Source organism: Colletotrichum phormii (genome assembly GCF_030913505.1).
Source record: "Colletotrichum phormii strain CBS 102054 chromosome Unknown BDP81scaffold_9, whole genome shotgun sequence".
In the NCBI taxonomy this organism is placed as follows: Eukaryota; Fungi; Ascomycota; class Sordariomycetes; order Glomerellales; family Glomerellaceae; genus Colletotrichum; species Colletotrichum phormii.
Window position 1 is genome coordinate 624,751 of NW_026851451.1, and position 15,903 is coordinate 640,653.

General features: G+C 52.2%; 1 protein-coding gene across 1 annotated transcript; it reads right to left on the minus strand.

The window, feature by feature from the left end:
* Window positions 1–12,859: 12,859 nt before the first annotated feature.
* On the minus strand, window positions 12,860–14,492 carry BDP81DRAFT_218965 (cell differentiation family protein). Its single transcript, XM_060582767.1, has 4 exons — window positions 13,921–14,492; window positions 13,710–13,865; window positions 13,275–13,650; window positions 12,860–13,222 (listed from the first exon to the last, which is right to left on the minus strand). Exons 1-4 carry the CDS (start codon window positions 14,336–14,338, stop codon window positions 13,039–13,041), a joined length of 1,134 nt encoding a protein of 377 aa, XP_060445737.1. The 5' UTR covers window positions 14,339–14,492; the 3' UTR covers window positions 12,860–13,038.
* Window positions 14,493–15,903: the final 1,411 nt, after the last annotated feature.

A 15,903-nucleotide genomic window follows, 5' to 3' on the forward strand; every position in this document is an offset into this window, starting at 1 on the left:
TCTCTTTTTTCTTTCGCTGAACCTGTATCGTAACCTGTATCGTACCCCATCCATGGAAACCATCAACGCCCGCAATACCCCCTCCCCCTGTCAAAGCCGGCCGGCCGGCTCCATCGCCAAACGCCCCTTGTCCCTGGATCTTCGTCGCAGCCTGGGCAAAAGACGAGAGCTCGCAGTGGGTGGGACCTCGGACTTGGGTTCCACAGGAGAGGGTACGAATAGGCATCCAACAAAACGTGCAGGTTCTGTATCTGTAATTGCTGCACAGCTCCAACAGGGCTGCATTTCCCATCGTTGATACTATTGCAGGGCCGCCGTTGACGGTTGAGCCCGTTCAGACTTTCGTCAAGCGTACACATGACTTCCAACGACTTTACGCGCCAGTAACCACCCCTCCCCCTCTGGCCTCTGGCCTCTGGCGCATCGATAACGTTTAGAACATGCCGTTACCATCACCATCACCAGCACCCATCACAATTTCGACCTCTGAGTGGCCCGTTGTTGCACGACACGTTGACTTGGCGATATCTAGATCCGAAATAAGGAGCCAGAGTGTAACAAGACCTAATTATTTAGCAGCTCATTAGATGCTGCCTGTTATGCGTCGCTGCCGTCTCCCCAGTCCCGGACCCAATAGGAATATTACTGGACCGCCAGATGGAGCAGGGTCAAGTTCATTCCAGCCATGGGTTATGCCTCAACGTTATGGCCGAGCTATGTCAGCACTGCACTTCTTTCTCCGCGATGCGATACAACGTAGCTTTCAACTTTCGATTTGCAGGGGCATCACGACGCCGCAAACCCGTTGGACGGCACTCGTCCACCAAAAAGGCGGGCGCCGTTTAGTTCCCTTCCTTAGAGGCCGTTTATTATCTGCACTTGTCAGCAATCCAACGGCGGCCGGTCCGTCACTCTGTCATGGCAGCGCGGTCAGATATGCCATGCAGACGTTGTCATCACTTTGGCTCCGAACGGAGCAGAGAGCTGTCCAGATTGAGAAACACAACGCACCATACCATGCCGTCAGACAATCGCATTGTCTAGTTGCGAGAAGGATGGCGCAGCACTGTCGGTCATCACGATAATCAAACGTCTCCACGAATCGTTATCCTCACATTCTCCTTTTCAGGCAGCATACCTATCCTATTCTATTCACATTGCCTTTCATTGCCCGGGAAAATGGTTCTAGCAGATACCTTTCGAGTTTCCTTGCGGCATGCCTCCGATTCACTCCCCCTTCACGATGGTATGGTCTCTTCTTCCAACATGTACCTGACCACTAAACCGCGGTTGCTGACGGTTCTTCTCCCATCGATCTATTGAACCCAGCGCTGCGGATAAAGATTCGTAAAGGTGGCCAAGCTCGAGTCGTGGTGCGGCATGGTATTCTACATGTTATGTCTTCTCCTGGATATCCAGCCCTACGCCATCCAGATTGGCTTCAATTCATCCTAGGGCAGACAGATGGGCGTATACGATTGCATCCTCCTCCAGCAACCCCAGCCCACCACACCGAACTCTCGGGCTTGCAGGGTGAAGCGGTGGGCCAGTAGGATTACACTGCTACGCGGGCCCCGGCCAGGAAAGGAAAGGGGGCGCTGCGTTGGCTCCCCCTACAGGCTACTTACTGTACATACTTCGTACAGGCAACAGGCTACGTCGTTCCACCATGGCACCCAAGCCCCCCTAGCCCCCTCGTCGACATGGGGTACGACGTTTGAACCATTGGGTACCAGGCCATGTTTCACGAGACGGCTACCTGCTAAGACCTGCCAGCTGAAGCTCTGGGGAATCTCAAGAGGGTGTTTTTTTTTTTAGGTTCTGACGATGTCCACACACATCGTGAGTAACGGTCTGTACGAAGCTACTGGGTTGGCTGCCAAGACCGAAATTTCGGATTTGCTTTGCCAGCAGGGTGCAGAACGTTGCGGGTGTGGCTGATCGTACTAGCCGTTTTCTTCTTTTACGACCTTGGCCTCATTGTGGTCAGTGTACGAACATCACTACGAAGAAGGGGTAGCATATTTGGATGTAACCGTTTCCTTCGCGATATAGTGTAATGTCGATGGATGGATCTTGGCCAAGAGAGGGGGGTTATCCGCAGAGCTACCTTTTGGTTGAGGGCTTGGAGCATTGGAGACTGAGAGAGAGACAGCAGGCTGCAAGATTTAGGGAAAGCAAGGGTAGGTCTGAGGAGTCCAAGGCAGTCCAGACCGGGCCCAGGGTTGCGCGATTTCTCCTCATTCTCCTGAGTTGTTGCTCTTGAACAATATCCATGGGTACGCATACGATATGGGCTGGTTGGAGAGAGATGAGGAGGAGGAGGAGGAGGCAAAAGGTTCGCCGGGATTGGCAGCAGGTACGGTGTTGTCCCCGGAAGGTCGTTAGGGTTTCGGGGCAACAACCCACACACAACCCGCACAGGGCACCAGGTGGTGGGCAGGTAAGGTAAGGACCGTAGTAGTCCGTAGGAGTCGTCCTTTCCCGTGTCGCCCGTCCGCTCCAAAGCTCCGGAGTCGATCGGGACCCATGAAGGCCAGGGGGGGGTCGCTGGGTTCCGAGACCCACAGCAAGCGGGGACGAATGGCTGCAACTGGCCGGCTCGCATTTGTTGCGTGGGGCCTCCACTGTCCGGGGGTGGTGCAAAAGGGCAGCGTTTCCTTCGTTTCTGCTGCGGTTCCATCTAACTGTGAACCGCCAAAGTTGCAGCATGATGTTATTTCTTTCTACCAAGGCAAAGCAAGCGACAATGCAATAATATGGATTTGCGGTTTCTTAGCCAAGCTATTTCGAAATCATTGTCATCATATGTTCCTCATTATCATCATCACGCCCATCTCGGTCACAGTCACACGGAGAGAGAGAGTACGGATAAAGTAGTAGCACCACAATCACTGGCTCCAATCACAAATCCATCAGTTGCCAGAATTGGTATGTAGGAATCAAAGACAGGGTAAGGTAGGCGAATACTGGAGAAATGGCGTGTTGTTGCTGGCCCTCGGTAAAAATTCGTTATTGAAAAGAAAAAAAAGTTCTTGAAAAAAAACATGGATATGCATTTTCCAAGGCCACTATGCTGCTGCCTGGGATCGGTGGACGGTCCGGACATCAGGACTCCGCTTCGCTTGTAATGACTGAGCAGCAAATCTCGTCTCTAATTTTCTCCTTCTTCTGTGTTGGATCATGGATGAAGTTTCGTTGCGGCGGTGAATCGCGAAAGTGGATTTGATGATGGTCCTATTTTGAACTGCTTGATCTGGGCATATTTTTGCAGTGCACGGCGGAGCCCCTGGAGGCTGGTTGAAAGGGAATGGAATGGAAGCTGAGCGCCGTTGTAGGCTATTCGTACAGAGTTGCGGGTAGAGGAGAGAGACCCCACGTATGGAATGTGGTTAAAGCCCACCGGGAGAGGGATGACCCCATCATGGTGGATTAGGTAGGAATCACAAGGACCCTAGAATGAAGTGGAATCCCTATCCCTGTCCAACCATCAATGAACAACAGAATGGAGAGGGGATTGCAGTGATGCCTGTGCTTTTCTTTCGTGTGTCCGTGCTTGGGGGTCGACGATGTCTGCAGATTGCGATTGCCTTGGAATCACAACACGGATCATACGCCGCATCCTCGCCTTGTCGGTTCCAAAACCCAGGGTGTTGGGAGTCGAGTCCTGGCGTGAGCCTGCCCTGCCATGTCCTGCCACCAGTTTGAAGGCAACGCCAAAGGGGACCAAAAGGGGGCGTGTCGCTATAGACGGGATCATTCATGAGCAACCATCACCACCCCTTCCCCCCCGGAACGAGGCTTGCCTTTTTGGGTCAAGCGAGGTACTCCGTACCCAGGTATCGTTCATCCCCTCGTGCCCCCCGGTCGGGGGAAATGGTCTGTGCTTAAGTAATCAACAGATCAGCACTCCCGAGGGGGAACAAGAAAGAACGCCGTCTTTCTCGGCTTGCTGCTAATCTAACCGCCATTATCTCAATCTCAAGAAGGAGCAACAAGGCAAGGGCAGCTCTGGGGAAGGGCCTTTGTCGCGCTATGGACGAGCCCAGCGCCCGCGAGGATTTAGAAGCTCCACGATTGGTAATCAGACGAACAACGGCCGGGCCAGGGTGCCAAAGTCGTGTAATGCCTATCCGTGAGGTATTCGTAGACTTAGTATCCGTAGCTTGTCTCGATATGGTAACTCGTGGTGTTGGCCAATGGGAGTCCCTTCTTCACGGCAAGCCACGACGCACCAGTCGTAAGTCCCAAACTCCCAAAGGACCAAAAGTCCTATGCCAATACAACTCGAGCCTCTGAGCACCCTGCCTTTAGTCTGTACCGTTCACGTATCCGTTCAATCCGGGACAGACGTGGCTTGACAATCGCCTACCAGGCCCATGATCCCATCCGTACTGGAAATCCAAATACCTGCTGTAGCATGTCTACCACGCCCAGTAGACACAAAAAGTTCCACTGATTACAAAGTAGTCATCCATGGACCTCGACCTGCTTGCGGGAACATGGCAACTCCACCTGTGACGTACCGCACGGGCGCGCCATCCAAAGCGCCAGTGAGATGTTTAATTGCCAGGTGCTCATAGGGCTAGCCTCAATAAGCCTTTGCGATGACTGTTTTGTGGTTTTCTTTGGACCTCGCTGATACACTGAGTGTAGGTATGCCTCACAATTGTTCTCAAGAACCATTTGCTAGGACAGACAGACACAAATGCAGCTGGTGATCGATGACGCGTCTGATGCTGTGTTCCGGGACGTTTAGCAGAAGTGCGAGCATGGCAACATCAAGCCTCTCTTTACCCGAGCCATCTTCAAGGTCGTCAATGGCAAAGTGGTGTGGAAACGTTGGCGGCTGCTTTTGGCTTCAATCTCATGATTTGTCCAATCGGCGGACGGGAAGACGGGATGCATCCGCCATGTACTGGTCGCGCCGCAGTCACCCCGAGATCCGGGCGTGTGTGGCCCGCATGCACGGAGGAGAGGGTAACTGTACCGCCGTTCCGTCGAGACAAGGCATAATCGAAGGCGTTTCTGTCCGTACCAAGGCATCACATGCTCTGATGTGGTAGATTCGGTTGTTCTAGCGGTGTGGCTATCTAATTGATAATTCCCGAAGCAGCATAAGACGTACTTGTCGCAGACGGGCTCGTTGACGATGATGCGCAAAAGCATACAGGGTCTTTTGTTCGTGCAGCAAATTGCTGCAGCATATGACTCCCGTCCTAGACTCTTGTGCAGTCTAGGTACTCGAGTAGAAGGATGGGCGAGACAATGGGGAACCGGGGCCGAACCCCCTCCCCCTTGGGCGTGAACTGGCAGGGGCGCGTTGTCTTGTGTTCATGAAGTTGATAATTCGCTTGGGTTTGCTGTGCTGTCTGGGGGGTGTGAGACGAGAGGTAAGAGAAGCGACGGAATGATTCCATGGAAGCAACGAGATTGTTACACAATGGAACCGACGAAGCAGAACAGTAGGTACTTGGTAGGTGGTACGCGCGCACAGCCGACGCGGAGTGTGGATGACGAGGGAGCTGGGAGGGGAAAAGGCGGAGGAAGCAGGTTACACAGGGCTTGAAGAAGTTCCTGGACTGGGGTGAGGCAGATGGGAAATGGGAGCAAGTTGAAGCAAGAGGCGGAGAGACCAGGCGGGGTCAAAGGAGCTTGGGTGCAGATGCCAAGCTTTCGGTGACGCCGCCAGAAAACGAGGGGTCGTAGGGCTGAAGGAGCGTGATGGGACGTGTCTGATTGGTCTGTTTGCCTTGGTTACACAAACCTTCCTCGCTTGCCTGCATGACGGTACGAATACGTACCTCCTATCCGTTAGGTTCCTCCCTCACCCTGCCCGCGGGCCTGCGTGCGTCCCTGCCCAGTATTCCAGGACTCCAGGAGGCTGTGAATATGACACGCTGCTGCCAATGTGAGGTACCTCGTTACTCGTAAGACCAGGTAGCGAAAAGATACTCGGTCGAGGTACCGCAACTTGCCTATCTGAGAGCCGCCCGCTGTTCTGTCAGAACACACCCTGACACCTTACGCCTATCCGTAGCTGTCCGACCTTCCCCGAGTCCCGCAGCTTCACCCCGTCTCCCGTCCAAGGCATTCTCTAAACTCCTCAAGTACGGATAGACAATTCTTTGAGCACTCTTGCTCTGGTGTGGCTGGTCGCCATTGCTTTCTCTTCCCTGAAGCTCTAGATGCAACATTCAAACCTGTCATCGTGTTTCTTGGGCGGATCTTCCGCGGCAAGGCCCGCAGCCCTCGGCCGAATCGAGCAACAGTGCATGCTTTGTAATCTACCAAGTGCACCGCCCTTTGATCACATCACGGCAATAGGCAGTGATGATCGACGGAAATGCCCTTCCCGCACAGAGACAGCTGGAATACTACACATGAGCATGTTTTCTTCGCCATGATGATGTGCATGCCTACCTGCAAGTGACTCACTAATAAATCTCGGTGTCTAGTCTAGCAGAGCAAGGGAGCACGCCATGTCTGGCCGGTTACCTTGCTCATTTACATCTCCTCCAACGACGAAGAAGAAAGGCAAGCATGCCTCCTGAGCTAAGCAGCAATTGAAACAGCATTATCCTTTGATCCATCATCAGAGTATCAATAAGACGGCGTTTGATCAGACAACATATTTGATCCTGGTGACTCGGTGTTTGGATTTACAAGGGGACAAACACCGACATCCATCGTTGTAACGTCGGGGGCTCCCGGCGGTGGTGGCGCCACAACAGACAAGCATTGTACCTATCCGTAGGTAGCCTCGCCTGGCCAAGCTACGGGATGTGTTCCGTACAGGCAAACAGTTTTGACAAGTGATCAACCTTTCTAATCATCTATTGCCTGCATGTCGACGCACTATGAGTCGGGAGAAAGACGAAATGCAACGTTCGCCATGGCTTTTTGGCATTTGCCCATGGTTCGCAAATGTGGCAGGCCTGTCCCAACAGCAGCACAACTGCGGCTCCGCGGACGAACGTGAAACAACAATGTGCACAAAGCGAGTGACTGTGAGTCTGCTAAAGCCTTTTGATCCGCACCGAGGTATCGAGGTGATGGGCAAAAGTAATTGCCAACCGATACAAAGTACTCCGTAGTGCAAGGCCCCTTTTGCAGATGGCAGTATGGGTTGGCTATCAACATGTTGGAAAGGTTGCCAGCAGCGGGGCCAGATACAGGACTCGGAACCTCGATGCGGTTCGTCCTTTCATGCCTACAGGCTACACGTGGCTGGCCCGTATCGTTAAGAGTCACACCGGGACTCGGTGATTGGGGGCGCTCAGGGGAAGATAGCTAGCCTGATGTGCTTCTTGACTCTCAATTCGTGTCGGGCATCTTCTCCTACCTACCTACCTGACTGTACTCCTATCTCTGTACCCGTCTCGCATCAGTACGGCTGCCGGCAATACATGGCTACGAACTCGTGCTTGTCTTTTCCTGTGCCTCTAGGCGGCTGTGCGGTGAAAAGAGACCCATCATGCCGTTGTCGTTTGTCGTTCATGGCCCCCGATCGCAAAAAAATCGGCCACTAGTGCGGGACACGCAGGGTCGTTGCGCCGGTACTGCAGTTGGGGTTCAGGTGCGTATGCGTAACGACGAATGCGAATGCGTCCCAATCTGTATCCATGTCTGTAAGGTATCTACGTGTGTCAGTGCGATATGGCCAATCGCGTGTATCATGTCTCTGCGCGTGCAACGTCGTCGAGCGGCCGCCTCTCGTGGAGTCACGGGCAATAAAGGGTCGTAGCAGTGGTGACCGGTGACACAATGGCAGTCCGGGGGGAGAACATGACGATGGACCCCCAGCACATCGTATGGGCATCCATACAACTGCTAATACTGCATGGCCCATTTATGACAAATTGAACTTCAGCGGCGTACCGAGAAAAGACATTGATGGCACCACCATATGCCAACGGGCATATGTAGGTGATTTGTAAGTAGGGCAAGGTACAATAACAAGAATGAGTTGTATCCGTATGTGTGTGATGTGTGCGTTTGTGTATGTGTGTAGTGTAGTGTGTGATGTGGTGTAGAGCCGTGTGTGTACGAAGTACGGATATGAGGCCAAGGTGAGGAACCTCAGGTACGAGTGCAGACGGGGGAAATTCGCCGTGTCCGGATTAACGGCATGCCATCCAATCAGGTCGCAGCCATCTTTTCCCCCCTCCGAAATTCGACATGGACGAGCCACCGCCAATTCCCGCCAGATTTTGGTGTGCCCCCTCGAGCTTTGGTGGTGAAAAGGCGGAAGACAGGGGTCTGGACGTAATGAGCTAAGGTATAGAATAGGACTGGGCGGAAGACCCCTGCACCCTCTGTCGCTCTGTCTCTCAGTGTCCGTACGAGATACGTACCTACCTTCGCTTCTCTGCTCCACACCCGCACCCGCTCCACACCAGCACCCGCTCTGCACCTGCACCACCTGCAAGTGAACCTGCACCAGCACTGCGCCTTCCTCAGAACCTTAGAGCACCATACCGTTTTGTGCGACTCGAGAGAACGGTGCGCGTTTTGGTACTAGCGTCTTCGGCTCCGTATCAACAGACTACAGACAGACGTCTCACGGTCAACTACACCATCCACTCGACCTTGAGCTGACCTTGAACCCATCCACCATTTTCCCTCGATACAGTGGGCGCTATTCCGTTTGATAAGAGAAAGCCTGCGATTGACTCATTAGTAGATTCTTCGTTGATATAATCCATAATTGGTCTTTGATTTGCATCACACTACCTAGGCATCTAGAGAACTCGAGGTGCATCTGCATCTTGCTCTTTGCTATAATACAGCCCAATGAAGGACGTAGGAACCTTGCGTATACCAGGCAGCAGACTTCAGGCGGTACATAAGGCATCGTCACCTCCTCTGGTCATTCGACGAGTACGAAAGTAAGCCGGATCCGATAGATTTGTCACGGAAAATGAGACGCAGGCTCGTAGGGCTGGCGAATGGCGTTCGCAATCCTTAGCTTTGCTCCCATCTTCGTGTCACACGTTCTCGTGGACCGTCTGTTTTGGACCCCAATACGCAGGCACGGGTTGCCAATGTCTTGAATTCACAACGGAAGTGCGGCGGAGTTTACATCACCTAGCTGCAGGCCATCGTCGCTGTCGCTGCCGCTGCCACCACCATCTCCGCCTGAGCCTCGTCTACTTCACCCCTTCGAGCAGTTCCAGATACAAGAAACAGACCGCCTTATTCCGTGCGCAGTGACAAATCAGTGATCCCATTAACTGTTGGATGGCGTCACTACATTCGTCTCCAATCTTTCTCTAAATTTGCTCTATTTCGAGATTATTCAGAGGCAAATAGAAGGGAAAGAAGGTCGGACTATTAGATTGTTCGCTATTCCCCTAGTAAAGTACCTACCTATGCACTGACGCCATCTAGCAGTTGATGGGATAGCTGCCTTGGTGTTGGGGAGATATGCTCCCATTTCGAAATGGACGTCGATTATGAGCCCAACGCGGCCCGCGTAGACGGGCGCCAGCCTCTGGCCGATGATTGGAAGTGTATTTTAAGGCTGAGTTTGTAAGCCTCTGACTGGACTTCCGCCGCAGCTCAGTCTTTGCTTTTCCTTGGATGCCGAAGAGCTGGCTCCTCTAGCATGCCCCTTGCCCTCTCAAACTTGATACTCGCGCTTGCCCAAGACGCACAAACACGGCGCGCGCTCTGTTCCAGACACACCCACGATGCCTCGTGGTAACGCTGATGATCAATCCTTCCGCCGACCTCTATAGCGTCTTCGTACTCGTCTCCAATGGGAGCTTGGCTTACAAAAGGCCCCGAGGCCCCCGAACAAAACTCCACACAGTCTTCGCTTCACAAGGCTCTTCGGCCTATCCGCACCAAAAGGTGTATTGTCGACCCCATGTGAGAATCGAGGGCATCTACTACGCCTCGTGTGCGCACTGCACTTGTTTGGTTGACCGAGTGCCATGAGCGGGCCTCATCTCCCGTTCTATCATGGAAGGGCCTGCCTGGCTTTCATTCAGCTTTGCTGCGTTGTACAGTTCCAACTAGGGCGGAGGGTAATCTAAACCTGCTCTCCCGGTTATCCTCGCATGTCTACTCGCCCACCTCTACGATCCGGAGCTTGCTAAGTGATAAGAACTACGGACTTCAAATAGAATGAGACCTGGGCTCTAAGGACGCCTCTGCCGGCGTGCAGAACTTTGGCCGCTGGCGTTTTGTCGTACTTTGTAACACTGATAGTCTTGTGACTCTACTGCTCTTGTCATAGATGAGTAAACTGATATTATCTCTGCGAAGGCCGGCTTTCCGCAACCAACTGCCCGTTTCTGTCATCCCTGGGAGAATAAACGGTCCAGACGGTGTGATTGGAAGACCCGGTTCCCCGGAGCATGTCTTTGGTGGCCGGGTTACCTCAGAACCCTATTGGGAACACGTTGGGCCGTAGGGCTGACGGAAACCTCCATGCATTTTCCGGAGGGTCAGATTTCTTCCAAACCGTATGAGGACCATGTGGCCCCAACCAAGTATCTATCTGGTGGAGTCACTCTACTTGCGCAAGGGCGGACGTTTACAGGGCACGGAGATCTTATGTGTCAGTGTGTAGAATACCGAGTATTCGTTGTCTGGTTCTCGTTCTTCTCGTCTAAGCTCCTCCTAACCGCCAACTTACTTCTATTTGCAAGTTCTAAACAAAGTGAATGCAGAAATGAGTATATTTCCACCAAAACTCCAGAATAAAAGAACATTTGACGAACATAATGAACGTCTAACTGTCGGTAATATTTGCGGATGCTGAAAGCTGAGTAGCATCGCCATACCATATGTGAAATTCGAGTGCATGGCGTACTGGAGTATCCAAGCCCAACTACAGACTAGGCCGATCTGTCAAAGTATTCTTGAGTGATTACTACGAGTTAGAACATCTTCCCTGGACCACAATATGAAACAAAACGACGGGATGCTGGAAACCCTGACCAGGAACCAAGATACCACCATCACCTACGGTCATTAGAGGACACATATGAGAGCTCAAATCTATGGTACTGCTCGTCTCAATGAGTCCGGCCGGATCAGACTGCTCTGTCAAAGTCTCCATACTCCTTGGATATTGAATGCTTGAATGATGAGAAATGATCACAGAGAACCCCTTGGGAGGCCTCTGTCGTGCGCCTGGGTTTAGGAACGGTAAATATAGACACTGGCAAAGGAAGGACGCCTCAATTTCAGTGATAGTACGCTGCTGCGTCGAGTGTAATAAACTCTCAGTAATCTGCGATGACTTCGACTGTCAATGCCTGGCTCTGGGAGTACAGTACTCCTGTCGCCATGCTCCTCGGATTGATCTTGTGATCATTTGTGAATCATCCTTTCGTAAGAACAAAGCCAAATCCGTGGCAACACCTTACGTGTGTTGCCAACCAGCCACCGGTCTCGAAGAGACCCTTCATTCGTCTTAATTGTTGTCGAGTATAAACTATATGAGACACTAGTAGCATGTATCAGAGGAGGAATTTTAGCAAAACCCGCGAAGACATAGCTAGATTCAGCTTGGCCCTAGAACTTGTGAATGCGCAGACGCGACGAATAACGCTTGTCAGTTTACGAAACCATACATATTCCTTACATAGAGAGATCTTGCCTTTGGCGCGTATATTCGCGGTGGAAACAACGGCAGCGCCAGCTGAGAGATACTCAATAACGAGGAGAACCGTCGATGGTCACGGCCACTAAAGCCTCATACCGCTAGATATGGAATCGCTACTAGGTCCTGTCGATACTTCAGCCATGGCAAGATGAGGAGTTTACGTCGATTGGGCGCCCGTTTTAGCTGACAGGATAGCTGTTGGGCAGTTGTTCATTTGACAGTATCCAAGTAATGGCATTTACCAAAGAATCCAGGCTTGAACATGTCTAAACGGCTTTCATATGCCCATCGGATACCACAGGCCCCGGACACCCGAGTGGTTTTGCCGGGAGCAAATTCTCTATCACAGGAAAGATAATCTCCTGCAGTCGAGAAGTAGTCCCCTCGCCGAATGCATGAGTGGGAGAGTGTACTGAAGGGTAGATTGACAGCCTGCTTGTCATAGGATACAGCTCTGTCACATCCCGGTCATTGATCTCTATGCCTTCCACCACGACGCATGACGTGCCTCATAATCGGATTCCTAAACAAGAATCAAAGGGAAGCATTGGATGCCGTAGGTAGGGATCAGACCACGGCGCATACGAGGACCCTGAAGCACGGAAAAGCCGATGGCGATATCTACGCCGAGGAAGCCCTCGTCATGCATCCCAAGTCAACCAAGAGTGTCAGGGCTAGTGATTCACTACATATTACCTCTTCTTCTCCCCGGCACAGCTATCATACTGTCCCGCAATAACATGAGGTAGCATGGCTAGGAAACACAGCGTTAGTGGCCAGACATCGTCTTTGCCGATGGTCACATCACTTGACCGATCAGGCGAAGAGTGTTAGGAGGAATCGTTGGTTAACAGGTGATAAGTTGGAATAAATTGGATTCATGGACCTGACCCTTTACACATACACGAGTAGGTCGAGCCACATAGCATGGCAACTCCCACCCCACTGCCAAGAAGAACAGTTCATACAAGTATACCGCCCGACTGAAGCCAATACTACCATGCGCGACCCCGGATAGGAAGTATGTTGTCAACAGAAATCTTTGGGTCGTGTCCATAAAGCCCGAGACGTCATCCCCAGCCTCCGGCGCCAATTCCAGGTCCGCCTGCTCCTTACCCTATAATCAAAATGACACAACCCCGTCGCCGATACCAAACGAGAAAAGAAACCCTTGCTTTTGCCCCCCGCCTTTTCGATGCTACATGTGAAGAGAGAAAGAGAGAAAGAGAGTCCGCGCAAGTTGAAGATGCATCCCAGATCAGCCTGATATGCCCCCATCTGGGCAAGAAAGCGGGTATCGATACGTCTACGACGCTTTGCGTTTTCCGATGAAATCACTGACCTCCAAGTCGCCGAGTTATGCATGAGTCTATGTTGGCCCCAGAACGTTTACAATATGTCAGGTATCCATGGCCTCAAAGGCCAGGGTGTCCCCCTTGGGCCGGTTCGACGACATTGTCTGACAGGTTTATGAGGAGCTGGGCTAAGCATCTCTTAGTCGCAGCGTCGTCTCTAAGGACAGAAGAAAAGGTCGCATCTCGGAGGGGCTCTGGAAGACACTGGCGCAGAGCCTCACGCGCGCGCGCGTTGTCGCTCAATCTTTGCGGCATTAGCGAGAGCTAGAACAATCGAGTAGTCTTGGGGAACTCACCGGAGAAAGCATCTCACAACGTGCTTGAGAAGCCGAGCGGTTTGCTGCTCAACGAGTTGAGCAACCATGTTGCTAAGGACAGTGCCCACCGCGTAAAAGCGTTCGTAGGTAGCGCAAATGTAGTTGAGCCCATTGTCATCCAATAAGATCTTTTGCACAATGAAAATCGCCACAGTTTTGCTCAGCTCTGAGCCTGTCTCCATAATACGTAGGCAAAGAGGAATGATCTCTGTGGTGAGCAGAAAGTTGATGACCTCGGAAGAATCATTCTTGACGAGGGCGCCAATAACGCCCAGCGACGTCAGACGTAGGTATTCGAACGGTCTCGATTTCGACGTCGTGTTAAGGAAGGGATAGAGGAATAAAGGGATGTGGGCTAGTAAATGTGAGCTCAGGGACAGGTAACGTTTCGAGGAATCATGGAGGGCGGCGTACCGTTCAGGAACAGCGTGCGCGTGTCATTGTGGGAGGCCACACACTGAAGAAGCGCTAGCGCGTTGCATACCCTGTTGGAAGCCGCAGCAGTGAGCTGTGAAGGATTCAAGAGAGTGTAGACGGAAATAATCTCTTGCAGCAGCGATGTCATGACTCCTGCGTTGGGTTTAGTATGCGTCAATCACACTCGTCTCCAGGCATAAAAGCTTACCGAACGAATGCCACAGTATGAGCGCAAGCTCAGGAACCTGTTCTCGCTTCTTGCTCAGCTCCAGAAGGGCCGCCTCGCGAGTGCTTTCGCTCAACAGATCGGCAATGTAAGCCATTGTTCTTCGATTGTCCTCGGATATGTTGTCGTGGCCGCCTTCCGGAGCATGCGCATTGCCAAGAGACGGAACCGCAGAATGCCCACTAGCAAGTCTATTATAATGCTGCTGCTGCTGCTGTTGCTGTTGCTGCTGTTGTTGCTGTTGCTGTTGCTGTTGTTGCTGCTGCTGCTGTACGGCAGAAGCGGCGGCGGCAGCAGCTTGCTGAGCATGGTGGTGTTGATTAGACTGCTGATGCATCCATGCCGAGTCGGTCTGTGGATTAAACTGATGGTGTCCGTAAACGTGCTGAGCGGGCATCATCTTCGAGTCCCAGATCCGTGTGCTTTACAGAGTATGTTCTCGACGGAAATATGTGTAGTGTTCAAGCGAGGGAAGCCACTGCCTTGATCGCAACCGAATATTTCTATCGCAATTTCCTAACGAGGAATCTTTTTCGGGCTGAAACTGTGGCAGCAGTAATGATGACGGGCTGCAGCACTTCGTCGGAGTGCTGATGTGTGGGCGGCGGGCGGCGGCGGATCGACGATGTCAACTTCGCGCGGGGCGGGCGTTTTGGGCTTCGGGCTCTTGCGCGCGAGGCCGTTGAAAGACTTGATCGCAGATTTGTAATGGGTAAAGAAGCCCGAAGATTGTGCCGTCGTGATTTCGTGGTGGCGCGTACTTCAAACCTTTGGCGGGTGCTGCGTATTCAAGGGGACAATTGTGCGTACTCGGTCAGGGTGGAGGTTGTGAACAATAAACCAGGTAAGGTTGAGAGGATGAGGCACACAGAGGAAGGCAAGGCCAGACAGGGTTAGGTAATTGGTCGGTAGTCAGGCTAAGGCAAGGTGTAAGGAGAGCGTTGGAGGCAGGGAACACAGGTGCCTTATGCACATGGACAGAATAGCGCGCAACTAGGTAGGCACCACTGGGTCGCACCGGCGTGTATTACCTAAGCTGCCTGACCTTCGACTCAGGCACCTCAAGGTAACTTAAAGCAGAACACAATACAGACACCTAGAAGCCTCTTGGGGCTACCTGTAACAGCGGGGGCGGATGGACCTAGTTAATACCCTAATGACCTCAACACGACCAGCATGAAGTACACTAGGTTGGTAATATAGAAGACGTCAAAGATGGGAGAAAGCGGCTGGCCAGTGTTATGTAAGACCCCAATATGTATCCTACAACCACGCTTCCTACCCAGGCGTGCCTGGGTAACTCGGTAGAGTATTGCCCGGGCCAGATTCGCTGCGTTGAATGTGGGGTTTGCCCGTGCGACTCAAGTCCTGAGAAAGGCTCTTTGGTATCATGGATTCAACTAACATAGAGGGGTACCACCTTGGCTGGCGATGTCTCCAAGTTTCCGGGTCTGCCCAGCGACGTAGAGAGGGATGAACAACATGCCGCACGTTGCGAAGCTTTGGAAACCTACGTGGGCTGTCCGGAAACGTTCTTGAGAGGATCATTGCCTGCCCACTGCTCATGTTGGGCTGGAGCGCTTGTCTGGGCCAACATCATAATTCTCAGCAACATCCAGCAGAACCTTAGTACCCTTTCTTGAAGCGCTGGTAGCTGTGAAAACCTCAAATTTCTCATTCATGCCGAAATCTAAGGACTGGGCGACAGCTTCTGACTTCGACCATCTCTGCTCTGGCACCGACGTCTTGGCTACCGTAGACGGAGTGGCAAATCATACAGCCATCTGCTTTTAGATAGAATCAAGTGGACGCACGTACGTACACACTATTGACGTTTCTAAACTTCTCTATACACCTCCACCTAATTGAATTAGTTGACATTACCCAACCGCCGCTGAATGCCTTACTGGGCACCTATTAAGTAATGCCGTTCCTTCGCAAAGGCAGAAAGTTGCTGACTGATTG

Excerpts from the sequence above, each read along its gene's own strand:
- BDP81DRAFT_218965 (XM_060582767.1), bottom strand. The coding sequence starts at position 14,338 with ATGATGCCCGCTCAGCACGTTTACGGACACCATCAGTTTAATCCACAG. Across the intron at positions 13,866-13,920 it reads CATACTGTGGCATTCGTTCG|GAGTCATGACATCGCTGCTG; the intron begins GTAAGCTTTTAT and ends AACCCAACGCAG. Across the intron at positions 13,223-13,274 it reads GTTGTGAGATGCTTTCTCCG|ATTGAGCGACAACGCGCGCG; the intron begins GTGAGTTCCCCA and ends AATGCCGCAAAG.